We start from the raw sequence: 18,925 nt of genomic DNA, 5'->3' as shown, positions 1-18,925 counted from the left end.
TTAAGCAGGCACAAGGGTTCCAGCAAGAAAAGTCCGACCAGCCATCCAAGGCACAGTAATTGGGATGTATTCACCTGGAGCAACAGGGGAAGAAGGAGCGTCAGGAATAGGCAAAGGATATGGAATGTATGACTAATTGCCTCCACGAACAGCTCCCTCCTTTGCGATGAGACCAGAAGAACTGGTCAGCTATCATTACTGAACATTTTAATCAAAGACTCCAGAGGAGAATCTTATCAAAGGGGGAAAAATGCAGAACAGAATTTCAAATTCTCATGGACTCTAGACTTCTGAAGCCATGGAGACTGCATGAACCCGTGAAACTATTGCCTTGAGATAATCTTTAAACCTTAAACCAAAAATATCACCTGAAGTCATCTTGAAACCAAACAGTAGTCTAGCTTAACTAGTAAAAAAAAGTCTGCCTTGAGCATTATGCTCTTTTATGAACTATCTATATGGGATCAGATTGACAACAGTAACTCAAAAGATTAGATAGAAATCTTAGGAGGCTGTGAGTTTATGTTAATGAAGGAGAAACATCAGAGAAGGAGGACAAGAATGGCTGCACAATTTGAAGAATGTAATCATTGTCACTAAATTGTACCTATAGAAGCTGTTGAATTGGTGTATGTTTTGCTGTGTATATTCTAAACAACAGCAACTTAAATAAAATTTAGAAAAAAAGGAAAGTCCATCATAATGGGAATCTTTGTTTCTTCTCAGCACTGCCTGTGACTTTTTTTTCTAGATGCTGTGCACACACCACCAGCCATTGTCTAGTGCAAGTGGCTTGTGTGTATGTGCACGCATGTGTGTTGAGACAGGAGGTGTGCAGTGATGTCTGAGTAATTAAGATTCCAAATAATACCCTAGAAGCCACAGATTCAAGTTGCCCCATCAAACCTACCAGAGCTTCCCATCTTCTGACTACTGTAAGCTCTTATATAATGCATTTAAAAAGAAAAGAGATTGATCCTTAGCTCTTGTGAGATGTAGAGGTAGGCTGCTTGAGAAAAAAAACATCTTCTCACATGCCGACATGTTGTCACAATGCTTGCTAAGTGCTTTCATTGCATCATCTCAGCTGGTGTTTTCCTCAACCTTATGAGGCACTGTAATTGTTCCCGTTGTATAGACTGAAGGGCTGAGGTAGCAGGTAATTACTCAGGCCAAGATGCAAGTACAGAGTAGTAATTAAAAAGCCACAAGTTCTATGGAGTGATCTTTCTCCAGTTATAGGATCCAAGAGAAATTAAAGTTGACTATAGCTGTGGTCGTGCTTACCCTTAAACATCTCCAACAGATCTCTTAAAGGACCCCTTACTGGTTTAACAGGCTCTCTGTGTAGAAGGCAGGGGGCCTTTCTAGTCTTAGATTTTTAATTTTCTACTTAGGCAAACATGTATTTAAATTTTATTTCCTGAAATACAGAGAATGCTTTTACTCCCAGTTTTGGTGGACACTGGAAGGAAAGTCAGAATCCTTTCCCTGCGTATGCTTGGTTTTGACAAAGGAATTGGTTGTTCAGGTCTGGAACAGCTGTGTGCATCACCCAGCTCTAATAAGTAGGGTTTTCCTACGACTTCAGCTTGCTGCATCAGAGGAGGAAGGGATGCTCTTTGATCCCTCAGCGGGTATGAAGACCCTCACGTTGTGCGGTGGTTCATGTTCTCACAACCCGACAGCTTGGCCCAGAGTGTCTAACATCCACTCACTTTATAGTTGGAGATGGTTCCACTTTATTTCTGATCAGTCCACATTGGTTGGCAACAACTGCTAACTCTATAGACTTTGTCTTTGATGCATAGTCTCCCCAACATGTTCTTGGGGCTCTTAAATAGTACAAACGAAAATGTCCTCGTATACAAACCTTATGAAATCTGTCGGGAAAAATAAAAAAAACTTTACCTTTCATACTGTTAATTATTACGTCTTAATTTTTTTGTTTGGCTTTAGTTTCTTGCATTCAGCCAAACTTCTGATTCAGGCTCAAATCATTCAGAAATGGTATTGATATGGCAGGTCCCTGGTCAGCAGGCACCCTGTGCTGTGTGCCATGAAAGGCACACCCATTGCCCAGCATGTACATAGAACCAGGATGTATGTTTAAGCAGTGTTATGGATTGAACTGTGTCTCCCACAAATGTGTTGTAAATCCTAGCCTCCATGCCCGTGGCTGGAGTCCTGGTGGTACAGTGATTAAGAACTATGGCTGCTAACAAAAAAAAAAGGTCAGCAGTTTGAATCCACCAGCTGCTCCTTGGAAATCTGATGGATCAGTTCTACTCTGTCCAGTAGGGTCGCTATGAGTCAGAATCGACTCCAGGGAAATGGGTTGATATGCCTGTGGTTATAATCCCATTTGTGAATGGGTTGTCTTTATTATGTTAAATGAGACAGGATTAGTATAGGGTATATACTAATCCTAGGGTATATCTTGAGTCAATCTCTTTTGAGATATAAAAGAGATTAAACAAGCAAGCCAAGCAGAGATGGGGAAAGAGAGATGCCAAGCCATGTGAAGATTACCCAGGAGCAGAAGTTCAGAAGAAACAAGAACCTTCCTCCAGAGCCGACAGAAAGAGAAAGCCTCCCGCTAGAGCTGGCACTCTGAATTCAGACTTCTAGCCTCCTAAACTGTGTGAAAATAAACTTCTGTTCGTTAAAGCCACCCATTTATGGTATTGCCGTTATAGCAGCACTAGATAATTAAGGCAGCTGGTCAGGTGGTGCCTGGTACTGTTCTGGCTCATTGCCTCTGTGGGTAAATCCCTTGTTAAAGCAAGCAAGGTAAAGAGTAGCCTTTTCAGGTGTGATTACTTGCTGATGTGTGTCTGTGGGCAGCTTTGAGGTATCTGTCAATAAGCTGGTCGTCCACAATTGCTACCATAATCCGTAAGGTGCCTGTGAACTTTGCCAGGTGCCTTGAGGCCTGCAAATGCATGAGGACAAACATAATTTTGGCAATTTGAGGGAAAGGTGTTTGTTTTTCTAGACAGAAAAAGCCAGATGTGTGCTGGTGCTCAGTCAATTTCAAATAAGCTTTAGAGGAAGATGGCATATATGGTTGCCTGTTATTTTAACATTGAAGCTTAATTGTGGACAATTAGATGTCTTTTGAGTTTGGATGTTTGTGCACTTCAGTGTTCCCTTTGCTAACAGCGTAGATACTAAGCAAGTACAGATGTAAGACTCCTTGATCATGAACAGCTCAAGAAGAACTCAAGGCAAGCATTTCATTGTCAGTCGATACTTGTGATGTTACTGGGATATGCATCATCTTACGCCAAGAGGTCTTTCTATTCAAAATAGACCAAAAAAAAAAAGCCTTTGTCTCCAAATTTGTGGTTCATATCTGAAAACTATTTCCACTGAGCATGCCTTCTTGATTGTACCATGGGGTCCAAAGACCCAGGCTATGTGGAATGTGTCCATGGCAGAGTTCAGGACTGTCTTCTGGAGAGAGGCATGCTCCCTTGCACAGGTCTCCAGCAGCCGAGCACCTGTGGGAGTCCCTGGGTGAGGTGCGGTGGGAGCCCCTGTACCCTGGTTGGGAAGGCTCCGTGGTTACCGGTGTCTGCTTCGTCCCGCAGAGATCTCGTTCCGAGTGTGGCAGTGTGGTGGCAGCCTGGAGATCATCCCCTGCAGTCGTGTGGGACACGTGTTCCGGAAGCAGCACCCTTACACCTTCCCAGGCGGGAGCGGCACTGTTTTTGCCCGGTAAGTAGTGAGACGCCGAACAAGGACAAGAGCATTGCCGGCCACCACCCAGATAGGAGTTGACCTTCTGGCTCTGTGGAAATAGTCCAGAGTCCCTCAGTGGGTGAGTGGATAAACAAACGAGCACATTCATGCAACAGAACACCACTCAGCAATGGAAAGAAACAAGCTATTGATGTTTGCAACAGTTTGGTGACCCTCAGGGCACTCTGCTAAGTACAAGAAGCCAGTCTCATATTACATCCATTTATATGACAGTCTCAAAAAGACAAAACTGTAGTGACAGGGTGGGTGTGACTACAAAGGAGTAGTACAAGGGTTTTTTGGAGAGGGATGGAATGTTTTATATCCTATTTGTGGTGGTTGTAACAAATTTATACATGTATGAAAACTCATAGAACTGTATATCCCCTCAAAAAATTGCTATGGGAAAATATTTGAAGAAGAGAACTTAGGTTTTTATTACATACAACCATTTGTTGTTGGTTGCTCTGAGTCAGTTCTGACTCATGGCAACCCCATGTGTGTCAGAGTAGAACTGTGCTGCATAGGGTTTTTTAATGTCTGATTTTTCAGAAACAGATCACCAGGCCTTTCTTCCAAGATGCCCTTGAATAGACTCAAACATCCAGCTTTTCGGTTACCAGCTGAGTACATTAACCATTGCACCATCCAGGGACGCCATTAAAGGTGCAATATAGGAACAATATTAAAGTAAAGCCATACTCAATTCACATCAAAAAGACCCCACAATATATAGATATGATTTAGGATATCTGTGTGTTTTAGTAAACATGAAAATGCTAAGCGCAGAATTTTCTGAAGGAAAAAATAGCAAATTACCAGTCAGTCAGACCAAAATACTGACTAGGGAATTCTTTTAGGCACTAAAGATGAAACATTGTACAAGACAACAAGCCTAATGTCAAGGAAGTTACCTTCTAGTAGGAGTAGAAAATCAAACACATAGACAGCTAAATAAGATTGTTTCAAATACTAATAGTTGCTGTAGAACAGACCAAATATGATCATGTAGCGGAGAGTGGCCAGGACAGGACAGTTGGTTGTCTACAGTGTACGAGGGACTGTCTGGGGGCGCTGAGACTGTGCGAGCTTGCTCTGTCTGTGAGATGTGAAACAGGACAACCAAGTGGGGCTTGGAGCACAGAGTGAGAGAACACAGAGAGCTGGACAAGCCCAGGCCAGGTACCCCTTGTAGGTGGTGGTAGGGTTCGGAATTTGTTCTGATGCCAGTGGGAAGCCATTGAGGGTTTAAGCAGGTAAGCAACTTACCTGTTTCACACTTTAGGGAGATCTCTGGCCACTGAGTGGCGGTGGGGACGCAGGTGACACCATGATGGGATGATTTATGCCTATCCGCGCCCTCTACTCTATGGATTAGAAGCAGGGAGGTGATCAGGCAAGAGATGAGGGTGGTGTGGCCTGGGGTGCAGCAGTGACGACCTGAGGTCAGATTCCAGCTGCGACTGAAACAGATGGGACTTAGCCATGGATTGGCAGTGGCATGAGAGAGGTAGCGAGAGGAATTGGGACTGATGCCCCGGTTTTTGTTCACACAGTTTTGTTGATTTGGTGCCACTACTCAGATTGGAAAGCTGGGGTGAGGGGTGTAGGCTGGAGATGGAATTACTAGCTTATCTTTTATGTCATATTTTCAAACTTGTATTAAGTACAGGTTACATGATACACATGTTATGTAGAAGTTAAATTTTTCACATGAGAATCTGTGCACTGAGGACACTTTGAACAGAAGCCAGAATATCAAATAATGCTTTTCACCAAATGCCCTTCTCTCAAAAGGTTATCTTTTGTGAATTGTCCAAATATCATTTTTACTCTTTATGAAAACAAAAATATGGTCTTATACAATGAACTTTACACAGTCAAACAAACATTGATATATATGCCTTCTTCTGGGGCAGCATGAGATTCTTTCCAGAATACTCTTGTACAGACATATCAAATACCCCAAATCAAAGCTATTGATACTGCCAGCAAACATTGCAATTTCAGAAAATAGTATGTTAAGACACATAGGTATTGCTTGATACACTTTAAAAAACAGCTCCCTTTTTTTAGAAGAGAACATTTTCCATTGTGTTTTAATGCACAGGAGCCTGTGTGCTGGACACTGAGTTTGGAGGAGAAGCTGGCCAGGGTTTGAGGACTTGGGGCAGCATGGGTCAGATAGGAAAGGCCACTGCACTCGAGCTCAGCATGTTCGTCTAAAAGATAAAGAGGCCGATTTATAGTACTTCTCAGGTCTCTTTGTAGGTCTAGGTTCTCTTAATTTCCTATGATTTAATAATACAACTATTTCACCATCTAAAAATTTGGATTTGACAATAATAGCTAATATTTAAATGTGTCGGGTATGCCAGGCACTGGTTTAAGTACTTCACAAATATAAATGTAGTTAATTCTCATTACTTACGAGGTAGGTATTATTGTTGCCTCGCTTTACAGACAGGGAAAATGGAGGCACAGAAAAGTTCGGCTACTTTGCCCAAGTTCACACAACTGGTTAAGAGATGGAGGCAGGAATCAACCCAAGCAGAGTCCATGTTGTTTCCACAGACGTATTGATCTTTTTGTCTAGATCCTCAAAGTACAGTTCATGTGTGAGGCTCCTGGAAGTCAGGAATTATGTACAGATCCTAAAACAGGCTACAGAGTAAATGCATAGGATGATATCATCTATGTAAGCTAATTTGTTAGTGAGTGAGTGAATGAATGAATTGAGCAAGCCAGCCAGCTGGGGTCTTACCGAGTTTTGCTGCTGCCTCCTAGGGTACACATCTGGTGAGAAATAGTAAGGTGTATTAGGCCCTGGGACTGCCATTACAAAGTACCACAAACTAGGTGGCTTAAAATAACTGAAATTTCTTCTGTCTCACAGTTCTGGAGGCTAGAAGCCTGTATTCAGAGTGTCAGCAGTTCTGCGCTCTTTCGATCAGCTCTAAGGGAAGATCCTTCCTCATCTCTTCCAGCTTCTGTAGCCCTTGTGCACTCCTTGGCTTGTGGCAGCAAAACTCCGTCTCTGCCTCTCTCTTCATATGGCTGCCTTCCTTCTATGCCTGTCTGTCTTCACATGGCATTCTTCTCTCCTTGTCCCTTCTCTTTTATAAGGACACCAGTTATACTGGATCAGGGCCCACCCTACTCCAGAGTGACCACATATTAACTGATAACATCTTCATAGATGCTACTTCTGTGCAAGGCCACCTTCACAGGTACCAGGGGCTAGACTTGAATATATCTTTTGAGGGACACAATTCAGCCTATAACATAAGGTAGTTCTTACATCATCTGTTTGGGTTATGGCAGTGACATCCTTTGGGACTGTGAGCAGTTGGGTGACTCCTTCCTTTCTTTTTCTTAGCCACATTTCCAAATAGCATCTTATGAGTCTCTTAGAGACTTCTGGAGAGTGTTGTGTGCGTGCTCGAGTGTATTGTTGGTTAGAGTTTATCCGAAGGCTAGGGTGAAAGTCCAAATCAGAATATATTTGGGGAGAGGTGTTTATCCCTGAGATAGTCAAGAGTTTAGGTTTAGTAGGTGGTGGAGAGACCTTTGTTAATCATGGTGAGAAATAGTATAAAATAAGTAGTACTTTATACTATTTATTATTTATACTAGAAATGTTGTTGTTTGTTATTGTTAGGTGCCCTCAAGTCGGCTCCGACTCATAGCGACCCTGTGCACAACAGAACGAAACACTGCCCGGTCCTGCGCCATCCTTACAATCGTTGTTATGCTTTCGCTCATTGTTGCAGCCACTGTGTCAATCCATCTCGTTGAGGGTCTTCCTCTTTTCTGCTGACCCTGTACTCTGCCAAGCATGATGTCCTTCTCCAGGGACTGATCCCTCCTGACAACACGTCTAAAGTATGTAAGAGGCAGTCTCGCCATCCTTGCCTCTAAGGAGCATTCTGGCTGCACTTCTTCCAAGACAGATTTGTTCGTTCTTTTGGCAGTCCATGGTATATTCAATATTCTTCACCAACACCACAATTCAAAGCCGTCAACTCTTCTTCAGTCTTCGTTATTCATTGTCCAGCTTTCACACGCATATGATGTGTTTGAAAATGCCGTGGCTTGGGTCCGGCGCACCTTAGTCTTCAGGGTGACATCTTTGCTCTTCAACACTTTGAAGAGGTCCTTTGCAGCAGATTTGCTGAATGCAGTGCATCTTTTGATTTCTTGACTGCTGCTTCCATGGGTGTTGATTATGGATCCAAGTAAAATGAAATCCTTGACAACTTCAGTCTTTTCTCTGTTTATCATGATGTTGCTCGTTGGTCCAGTTGTGAGGATTTTTGTTTTATGTTGAGGTGCAATCCATACTGAAGGCTGTGGTCTTTGATCTTCATTAGTAAGTGCTTCAAGTCCTCTTCACTTTCAGCAAGCAAGGTTGTGTCATCTGCGTAACCCAGGTTGTTAATGAGTCTTCCTGCAATCCTGATGCCCTGTTCTTCTTCATATAGTCCAGCTTCTCATATTATTTGCTCAGCATACAGATTAAATAGGTATGGTGAAAGAATACAACCCTGACGCACACCTTTCCTGACTTTAAACCAAACAGTATCCCCTTGTTCTGTCCGAACAACTTCCTCTTGATCCATGTAAAGGTTCCTCATAAGCACAATTAAGTCTTCGGGAATTCCCATTCTTCACAGTGTTATCCATAGTTTGTTATGATCCACACAGTCGAATGCCTCTGCGTAGTCAATAAAACAAAGGTAAACATCCTTCTGGTATTCTCTGCTTTCAGCCAGGATCCATCTGACATCAGCAATGATATCCTTGGTTCCACTTCTGAAACCAGCCTGAATTTCTGGCAGTTCCCTGTCGATATACTGCTGCATCCGTTTTTTAATGATCTTCAGCAAAATTTTACTTGCGTGTGATATTAATGATAAAAAAAAAATTTTTTTATTCTGTAATTTCCACATTTGGTTGGATCACCTTTCTTGGGAATAGGCATAAATATGGATCTCTTTTTTTTTTTTCCAATCAGTTGGCCAGGAAGCTGTCTTTCATATTTCCTGGCATAGACGAGTGAGCACCTCCAGTGCTGCATCTGTTTGTTGAAACATGTCAATTGATATTCCATCAATTCCTGGAGCTTTGTTTTTCGCCAATGCCTTCAGAGCAGCTTGGACGTTTTCCTTCAGTACCGTCGGTTCCTGATCATATGCCACCTCTCGAAATGGTTGAATATCGACTAATTCTTTTTGGTATAATGACTCTGTGTATTCCTTCCATCTTCTTTTGATGCTTCCTGTGTCGTGTAATATTTTCCCCACGGAATCCTTCACTAATGCAACTCGAGGCTTGAATTTTTTTTTTTTTTTTTCAGTTCTTTCAGCTTGAGAAACGCCAAGCATGTTCTTCTGTTTTGGTTTTCCATCTCCAGCTCTTTGCACGTGTCATCAGTTCTTCCTTTTGCTTTAGCTGCTCGACGCTCAACAGCAAGTTTCAGAGTCTCCTCTGATATCCATCTTGGTCTTTTCTTTCTTTCCTGTCTTTTCAGTGACCTCTTGCTTTCTTCATGGATGATGTCCTTGATGTCATTCCACAACTCCTCTTCGGTCACTGGTGTTCAATGTGTCAAATCTATCCTTGAGATGGTTTCTAAATTCAGGTGGGATATACTCAAGGTCATATTGTGGCTCTCGTGGACTTGCTCTGATTTTCTTCAGTTTTAGCTTGAACTTGCATGTGAGCAATTGATGGTCTGTTCCACAGTTGGCCCGTGGCCTTGTTCTAACTGATGATACTGAGCTTTTCCATCGTCTCTTTCCACAGATGTAGTCAGTTTGATTTCTGTGTGTTCCATCTGGCGAGGTCCATGTGTACAGTCACCGTTCATGTTGGTTAAAGAAGGTATTTGCAATGAAGAAGTCGTTGGTCTTGCAAAATTCTGTCATTCGATCTCTGGCATTGTTTCTGTCACCAAGGCCATATTTTCCAACTACTGATCCTTTTTCTTTGTTTCCAACTTTTGCGTTCCAATCACCAGTGATTATCAATGCATCTTGATTGCATGTTCAATCAATTTCAGACTGTAGCAGCTGATAAAGATCTTCTATTTCTTCATCTTTGGCCCTACTGGTTTGTGCGTAAATTTGAATAATAGTTGTATTAACTGGTTTTTCTTGTAGGCGTATGGATATTATCCTATCACTGACAGCGTTGTACTTCAGGATAGATCTTGAAACGTTCTTTTTGACGATGAATGTAACACCATTCCTTTTCGAGTTGTCATTCCCAGCATAGTAGACTATATGATTGTCCAATTCAGAACGGCCAATACCAGTCCATTTCAGCTCACTAATGCCTAGGATATTGATGTTTATGCGTTCCATTTCATTTTTGACAATTTCCAATTTTCCTAGATTCGTACTTCATACATTCCAGGTTCCGATTATTAATAGATGTAATATATTAGAAATAGTATAAATAAATACTTGAAAGCAATGGCTTGAACTTACTTTTTTCTGTTATGACCACCAAGCAGCACAGCTGGCCAGTTTGAAGTACACCCTCTGTCTTCTGACTGCTGCCAAATAAAGCCACTTTATCTAGTTGGGGTGGGGGAGAGGGGGATGTAACAAGGAGCAAAAACAAGGAAGACCTGGATAAAATGTCAGTTCATTTAGGTATTCAGAAATTTCTTAATCACTTAATGACATAAGTCATTTAAAAGCACTGTGTGATAGGAATTCATAAAACCTTCAGACCGTTAGGGCTGGAAGGGACCTAAGAGGTCCTTGAATCCAGTCCTTTCATTTCCCAGAGAGATGAAACCACACAGCCAGTTAGAGACTGAATGGTGGGGTTAAGGCATGTGGTACTCAGCAGCACCCAAAATCCCAGTAAGAATATTCCAGACCTCTCCTGAGAATAGTGCTTATAATCCAGGATCTCCCAGCACTTTAAATACTCATTGTTTTTATATATTTTTTACAGGAAGTAAACTATCACCTATCTTATTACCAAAAATAAGTACTTGTAGAATTTGGTGAATTTTCCTCCTTTACCCCTCCCCCCCAGAAAACACGTACACACATGTCCACTATGTGATATTCTATAGCCTGTTCTTTTCACACCTAACAATGAGCCAAGGCATCACCAGGTCAGCATGTAAGGTGTGTGCTAGTATTTCTAATGATAGCAAATACTCCATGTATTTACTCCCTTCCCTGTTGCTGGTCATATAGTTTCTAATTTTTTGCCATGATAAGCTATGCTAAAGTGAACATCTTTTTTACATATGTATTTTCATTCCTATTTTATTATTTTCTTGAGGTAAATCAGGAGTCCCTGGGTGATACAAATGGTTAAGTGCTTGGCTATTAACCAAAAGCCTGTTGGTTTGAATACAGCCATTCATTAAGAGAGAACCCTATGGAGCATGGTTCTATTCTGACACACATGGGGTCACCCTGAGTTAGAATTGACTCATTGACAACTGGCTTGTATTTTTGGTTTTGAGGTAAATCTCTAGAAGTGAAACTGCTGGGTCAGAGGATGGGCGCATACATATTGCCACCCTAAACAACAGTCTATCACGTCATGAAATATATTTTTCTTTTACATAGTAATATATTGGACATTATATTATATAAGAATTGTAATATGTACTAATATATATTATAAAATATATATAAAATACATGTCTTTTTGATAGTGATAAATGCACACACGTGTATGTGTATGTGTGTGTGTGTGTGTATATATATGTATATAAAAAATGTGTGCCCCAAAAGAGATAAATATTAATAACTGTAAATCAGGTAGTTTGAAAGGCACACCGTTTAAAAGATACCTTTCTGGTAAAGCAAAGGAATTATTTTAAAAGGTGAACAGTGCCTCCCTAATATATTTATTTTGGAAGATTAGATTATCTCATATAATCTCATATCTCATATATGGGCCCCTAAGTAGGGTTTGCCCTAAGCTTAAGGTGTACACCTACTTTGGAACCAAGTCCAGGACATGTGATCAGAGAAAGTCACTGGTTTAATGCCACTTTGTGGAAACTTTAAAGAGAATTGTCGGCCGGGTAAGACCTTAACACTTGTGCATTTAACGGCCTTTAATACTCGATACACACTGAAAAGTAGCTGGTGCTGTGACCCTGTTTATCATGAGTCGTGGTTCTTGGGATGGTTGTGAGATTCCAGCACATGGTTTTCTCCCCTGATAGAAAGCCTGGCTCTGTCTGAACTGGCCCAGCACAGTGCAGTTGAAGCTCAGACAGCAGCTGAAAGCCTCCCTCTCCTTTAGCCCGCCAGTCCTTGCCCTGACGTGGTACAGTCTCAGCTCAGCTCTGCAGAAAAGCAGCTTGTATCTATTCTTAACTTTCTCCCAGAGCTAGCTAGTGGTGGTGTAGCCATATGGGAAACCAAAAATTGCCCTGCGCTCTCTCTCTGGCACCAACATTCTGTGGATGCATAAATGAGTTACAGCAGAGTAAAGCTTGTCGTCCTCATTGTAGTACAGCCCCAGTACCTTCTTCAGAATGCTTCTGTGCTGTCAGTCTCGCTTTGGCGTTTGTTCTTTGACAGTCCGTGTGCTGTGGAAGACAAGAAAGCACCTTCTGTTTGGTAAATACCTACTAAGCACCAGCTGCATACACATACACAGCTCAGGCATCGTGTAGGAGCAGGGGTGTCCAGCCCAAGGTGCTCTCTGCTCTGTGCTGTGTGTACCGCAGCCCAGGTGGCCAGCACCCTTAGAAGGACCTGCTAAGTGGCATTCAGAGCAGGCACATGCAAACAGTAATGCTGATGGAGAAACCAAATCATTGTTCTAGAAGGTTTATTTTGTTTCTAGCAACACTCGCCGGGCAGCAGAGGTGTGGATGGATGAATACAAAAACTTCTATTACGCAGCAGTGCCTTCAGCCAGAAACGTCCCTTATGGAAAGTAAGTCTCACTTGGCCTTCTTGTGCTGCTTCATTCAGGAGGCTGGTGCAGGAAGGGGTTGGAGGCTGGCCACACCCTGGGGTTGGTATTGGGAACAGCCACCCAGATGTCAAAGGATGCCCACTGGGCCAGGTCAGGCAAGGGCTGGGGGTGGTCGGCACATGGAGGTGGGGTGAACGGGCTAAGGGGGCAGAACTGTGGATAGTCTGGTGACCACTGCTTGTCCCAACCTGTTCTCACTGACAGGTTTGAAGGTTTAGTGTAGGGATCCCCATCCATCCTAAGACTTGTAAAGGGGTCTTGTTTTCCCACTTCTAGTATTCAGAGCAGACTGGAGCTTCGGAAGAAACTTAGTTGCAAGCCTTTCAAGTGGTACCTTGAGAACGTCTACCCAGAATTAAGGTGAGTCCAGGGGACCTGGGTTTCACTCTGTAGAGGCTGGTAACTAAGCAGAGCATTTGAGGGCAGCATCTCCTCTGCCCTTCAGTTTTTGGATGGAGTGGTTAGGACTAGAGAGGTGGAGCAAAATTTGTGTTCATGGGAGTGGCCAGACGCAGAGGCCAGGAGCTGGTCTCCCAGTGACAGAGAGACCAGCCCTTGCTCCACAGCCATCTCCAAGCATCCCCAAGAAAGCACTGCCAGAATCACAGAACCTTACTCCTCTACTCTGAGTTGCCCTTTCATAGAACCGAAGACAATCCCACAGAGTCATCTAGTTTCAGCTGGTTCCCTGTTGGCTAGGTGCCAGAGGGACAGTGTGACTGGGGACTGTTGTCTAGCATCTCTGTAAGTGGCCAGAGTATGTGGCTCCCCAGCCCCAATCTAGTATCCTCTCTGTGCCAGCTGCTGTCGACCCCACCCTGTCCAGGCAGTATCTCCCCAGGCACCTTCACTAGCCTCCCTTTTCTTGCTCCTAGGTCCTCACCCTTATTGATTGCTCCTCTGCTTCTTCCCCTCTGCATGGCATTTCTTACACAGCGTCAGGAGGCAATGGGTGGTACTGCTCGGGCAGAGACTGCAGGATTGCTGTGGGGTTCTGCAGCCCACCCAGTGGCCCAGCATGCAAGGATGCCCAGCAGGGTCTCGGAGAGCCTGGACTCTGCCCTTTCTACATCAGTGCTGGGTGGTCAGTGGGCACAGGGCCTTCCTCCTTGAGGCTAGCGTTTCCCACATGTGGAATGGGAAGAATAGCCCTGCACCCTGCTTCCCTCTGGGAGCATCAGTGATGCCAGAAATACTCCTTCCAGCCTATTTCTACACCAGCCTTTTATCTTAAATTAGTAGCGGTTCTCTCTCCTATGGGACCACTGGTAACCTTATCGGACAACCTGTAGATCTGCTGGGCTTCAGGATCCATCGGAACTTCATCTTTTAAAAGGGACTATCAGACAGTTTTGCCTTAATGTGGCATATTTTTTATTCTAAATACTCCCAGAGCATTTTGCAATGAGTCACATATCTCTAACATGGTGACTGTAAGTGCAGGCGTCCCCGCCGTTATCTCTCTGTTAATGGCCCCTTCCGGGCCCTGTATTGGAGATTTGTTGGAGGGAGCTGAGATTTGCTCATCACTGCCTTGACGTACATGGCTCTTTGGGGCCATTTCCTCTGATTTTAAAGTAATATACGAGACCCTGTGCCTTCCATGCTCCCCAAGAAGCAGGGGGAGAAACAAGGACAGCTTTGCTGGGAATGGAGAGCAGTGATGATCATCAGTGGAAGCCCCTGCTTATTATCATTTCTCACCTGATAAAGGGCTTTGCAGCTTTGGATTTCAGCCCATAATAGTGCCTGTTTTGCCTTTGCTGACACTGCTACTTGTGACTTCTTGGATAACAATGCCAAACTGAGTCATACTGAATGTACAGCGTCATCCTGGGGTCACATGTGGTTTGGTCACCTGTGGCGTTGGGCCCCTGCACTCACTTGAGACTACCATGTAAACTAATTTGGTATCACACCATCTGGTAAATCTCTGCTTTTCACCTCTCTTTGCAGGGCAAGGGCAATACCAAGCACTACAACTGTTGAATACTTCCTGTGGGCCAGGCACTGTGCCAACTGCTGTAAATGAAATGTTTTACATAACCCGTGCAACAGATCTGTTTGATAGGTACTATATAGAAGAGAGAGCCCTGGCGGTGCAGTTGTTAAGCATTCAGCCGCTAACCAAAATGTTGGCAGTTGGAATCCACCAGCCACTCCTTGGAACCCTATGAGGCAATTCTACTCTGTCCTGTAGGGTCACTATGAGTCAGAATCAACTTGACAGCAGTGGGTTTTTGTTTTTGGTGTAAAGAAGAAAGGAACCCTGGTGGTACAGTGGTTAGGCACTCAGCTGCTAACCGCAAGCTTGGCAGTTTGAGCCCACCAGCTGCTCTGAGGGTGAAAGATGTGACAGTCTGCTCCTGTAAAGATTACAGCCTAGGAAACCTTGTAGGGCAGTTCTGCTCTGTGCTGTAGGGTCACTGTGAGTTGGAATACACTCAACAGCAATGAGTTATAGAAGAGGTTTAGAGAGACTGAGTCTGACGTTAAAGATCACACAGCATATGGCAAAGGTAAGGCTAAAGTTCAGGTCTATTCTAATACATTTTGCTCTTGTCCACCGTGCTGTGTTGCTTTGTTAGTATTAGGCCACTAGACAAGTCCACTTAATGTTTTCCTCTTTACTTTGTAAAGTTCACATCCTAAGTCTGGTGAAAAGTTTGAGGCATAAATGAAATAGAAAACAGAAAAACGATAAAAAGAATCAACAAGACCAGAAGTTGGTTCTTTGAAAAGATCCGTGAAACCGACAAACCATTGGCCAAATTGACAAAAGAAAAGCAGGAGAGGAAGCAAGTAACACATGCTAAAAATGAGATGAATGACATTACAACAGAACCAATTGAAATAAAAAAGGATCATAATAGAATACTATGAAAAATTGTACTCCAGCAAATTGGAAAACCTAGAGGAAATGGACAAATTTCTAGAAATACACTACCTACCTAAACTAAGACAAACTGAGGTAGAAAAACTGAACAGACCCATAACAAAAGAAGAAATTGAAGAGGTAATAAAAAAAAACTCCCAACAACAACAAAAAAAAACCCTGGTTCAGATGACTTCACTAAAGAATTCTACCAAACATTCAGAGAAGAACTCACACCAGTAAAACTCAAACTATTTCATAGCATAGAAAAGGAAGGAGTACTCCCAAAGTCATTCTATGAAGCCAGCATAACCCAGATACCAAAGCCAGGCAAAGACACCACAAAAAGAGGAAATTAAAGACCAATATCCCTCATGAATATAGATGCAAAAATTCTCAATGAAATTGTAGCCAATAGAATTCAACCACTTACCAAAAAAAAAATAATACACCACAAGCAAGTGAGATTCATACCAGGTATGCAAGGATGCTTCAACATTAGAAAATCAATCAACGTAATCCACCACATAAATTAAAACGAATCACATGATCATCTCAGTCCACACAGAAAAGGCATTTGACAAAGTCAAACACCCATCGCTGATAAAAAAATTCTCAGCAAAATAGGAACAGAAGGGAAATTTCTCAACATAATAAAGAGTATTTATACAAAACCAACAGCCAACATTATTCTCAACAGAGAGAGACTGAGAGCTTTCCCTCTGGGAATGATAACCAAACCAGGATGCCCTTTATCATCTCTCTTATTCAGCATTGTACTGGAAGTCCTCGCTGCAGCAATAAGACAAAAAGAAGTAAAGGGTATAAAAATTTGTAAGGAAGAAGTAGAACTATCCATGTTCGCAGACAGTATGATCCTATATGCAGAAAATCCCAAAGATTCCACAAAAAGCTACTGGAACTAATAGAAGAATTCAGTAAAGTAGTAGGATACGAGATACCTCTTATATCCTTGTATACAAGATACCTCTACACCAACAAAGAGAATTTTGAAAAGTATATCAGGACAGCAATACCATTTACAAGAGCCCACCAAAAGATAAAATATTTAGGAATAAATCTAGCCAGGGATGTAAAAGACCTATACAAAGAAAACTACAAAACACTACTACAGGGCGCCAAAAGAGAACTACATCAATCGAAAAACATACCATGCTCATAGATAGGAAAACTCAACATTGTGTAAATATCAATACTGCCCAAAGGGATCTACAGATATAATGCAGTCCTGGTTCAAATTCTTTAATGAAACAAGAATGAAAAGAATATGGAAGAAAGAGACCCTGGGTAAGTAAAGCATTATTGAAAAAGAACTAAGTAGGAGGCCTCACATTATCTAATCTCAGAACCTACTCTACAGCCACGGTAGTCAGAACATCTTGCTAGTGGTACAACAACAGGCACATAGGTCAATGGAACAGAATTGAGAACCCAGATGTAAATCCATCCATCTATGGACAGCTGATCTTTGACAAAGGGCCAAAGTCCATTAAATGGAGAAGAGACAGTCTCTTCAACTAATAGGGCTGGCAAAATTGGATGTCTGTCTGTAGAAAAATGAAACAGGACCCATACCTCCTCACACCATACATAAAAATTACTCAAAATGGATCAAAGACCTAAATGAAAACCTAAAACTATAAAAATTGTGGAAGAAAAAATAGGGACAACACTAGGGGCCTTAATGTATGGCATAAATAGAATACCAAACATAACTAAAAATATACACACACCAGAAGATGAACTAGATAAATGAGACATCCTAAAAATGAAACACTTACGCTCAACAAAAGACTTCTCCAAGACAGTAAAAGAGAACCTACAGATTAGGAAAAATTTTTGACTATGACACGTCTGACAAGGGTCTGATCTCTAAAATTTATAGAAAACTTCAACACCTCAACAATAAAAAGACAAACAGGCCAACTAAAAAATGGGCAAAGGATATGAACAGACACTTCATCAAAGAAGACATTCAGGCAGCTAACAAACATAGGAAGAAATGCTCACAATCATTAGCAATTAGAGAGATGCAAATCAAAACTACAGTGAGCTATCATCTCACCCTGACATAACCAGCACCAGTTAAAAAAACAGAAAATAACAAATTGGTGAGGTTGTGGGGAGATTGGAACTCTTACGCACTGCTGATGGGAATGTAAAATGGTACAACCACTGTGGAAAACAGTGTGGTGCATCCTCACAAAGCTAGAATTAGAAACAACATGTAATCCAGCAATCCCGCTTTGAGGTATATACCCTAAAGAAATAAGAGCCATAACACGAATAGACATGTGCACACCCATATTCATTGCAGCATTATTCACAGTAGCAAAAAGATGGGAACAACCTAAATACCCATCAAAAGATGAATGGATGAACAAACTGATACATATACACAATGGAATACTGTGCAGTGATAAAGAATAATGATGAATCCTTGAAACATCTCACAACATGAATGAATTTGGAAGACACTGTGCTGAGCAAAATAAGTCAATCACGAAGGGATACATATGAAATCACTATATATGGTAACAACAAAAGGTTTAACCTACTGCCATCAAGTTATGATATTGACTCATAGAGACCCAAAAGGTTTACACACAGAAAAAAGAAAAAAACATGCTTGGATAGTTACCAGGGATGGGAGGGAGGGGGGAGGGAAAACTACCTGATAGAAGACACATGTTAATATGACAAAAGTCAGCACAGCATAACCAAGGCAAGAGAGAACACTGAGAAGAATGGAAGAATAAAAGACAACTACAGTAACTGCTATAGCATAGACAATCCTGCAAAAATAGTATTAACAATAATTTATGAATGGGTGCATAGGTAGGTAGATATGCCAACAGGTGTGGGACGGTGTAAGGGAGCACACCCACTGGCAGGTACAGGTTTGGTGGTAGATATTTCTATAAACATGACTGTAGATGCTCTTCATGTATTAATATGGATAATAGAGCACACAAGACACACAGTCAGGGAAACCTTTTAGACATAACCAAACACCTCACGGGATGAAGTTCTAGGCACGAAAGCAAAGGACCATAGACTTGGGGGACATCTACGTCAATTGGCACAACATAGTTCATGAAGACAGTGTTCTGCCTCCTACTTTGGTGAGTAGCATCTGGTGTCTTAAAAGCCTGTGAACGACCATTAAGATAAAACTATTGGGAACTTTGTTCCCATCTGGAACAAAGGAGAGAGAAGAAAACCAGACTCAAGGGAGCAATTAATCCAGAGGACTGACGGACCACATGAACCACAGCCTACATGACCCTAAGGCCAGAAGAACTA

General features: G+C 42.2%; 1 protein-coding gene across 1 annotated transcript in view; it reads left to right on the top strand.

Moving 5' to 3' along the window:
- GALNT2 (polypeptide N-acetylgalactosaminyltransferase 2) overlaps window positions 1-18,925 on the top strand; it is a 269,778-nt gene that overhangs the window by 236,818 nt on the left and 14,035 nt on the right. The window contains exons 11-13 of the mRNA XM_049868655.1: window positions 3,597-3,723; window positions 12,589-12,681; window positions 13,000-13,083. Coding sequence (XP_049724612.1) covers window positions 3,597-3,723; window positions 12,589-12,681; window positions 13,000-13,083 — 304 coding nt within the window. The remainder of the gene's footprint in view (window positions 1-3,596; window positions 3,724-12,588; window positions 12,682-12,999; window positions 13,084-18,925) is intronic.

Source organism: Elephas maximus, chromosome 24 (assembly GCF_024166365.1).
Source record: "Elephas maximus indicus isolate mEleMax1 chromosome 24, mEleMax1 primary haplotype, whole genome shotgun sequence".
NCBI classification, from domain to species: Eukaryota; Metazoa; Chordata; class Mammalia; order Proboscidea; family Elephantidae; genus Elephas; species Elephas maximus.
Note: the sequence above shows the minus strand (reverse complement) of the source record. Positions and strands in the feature narration are given on the sequence as shown.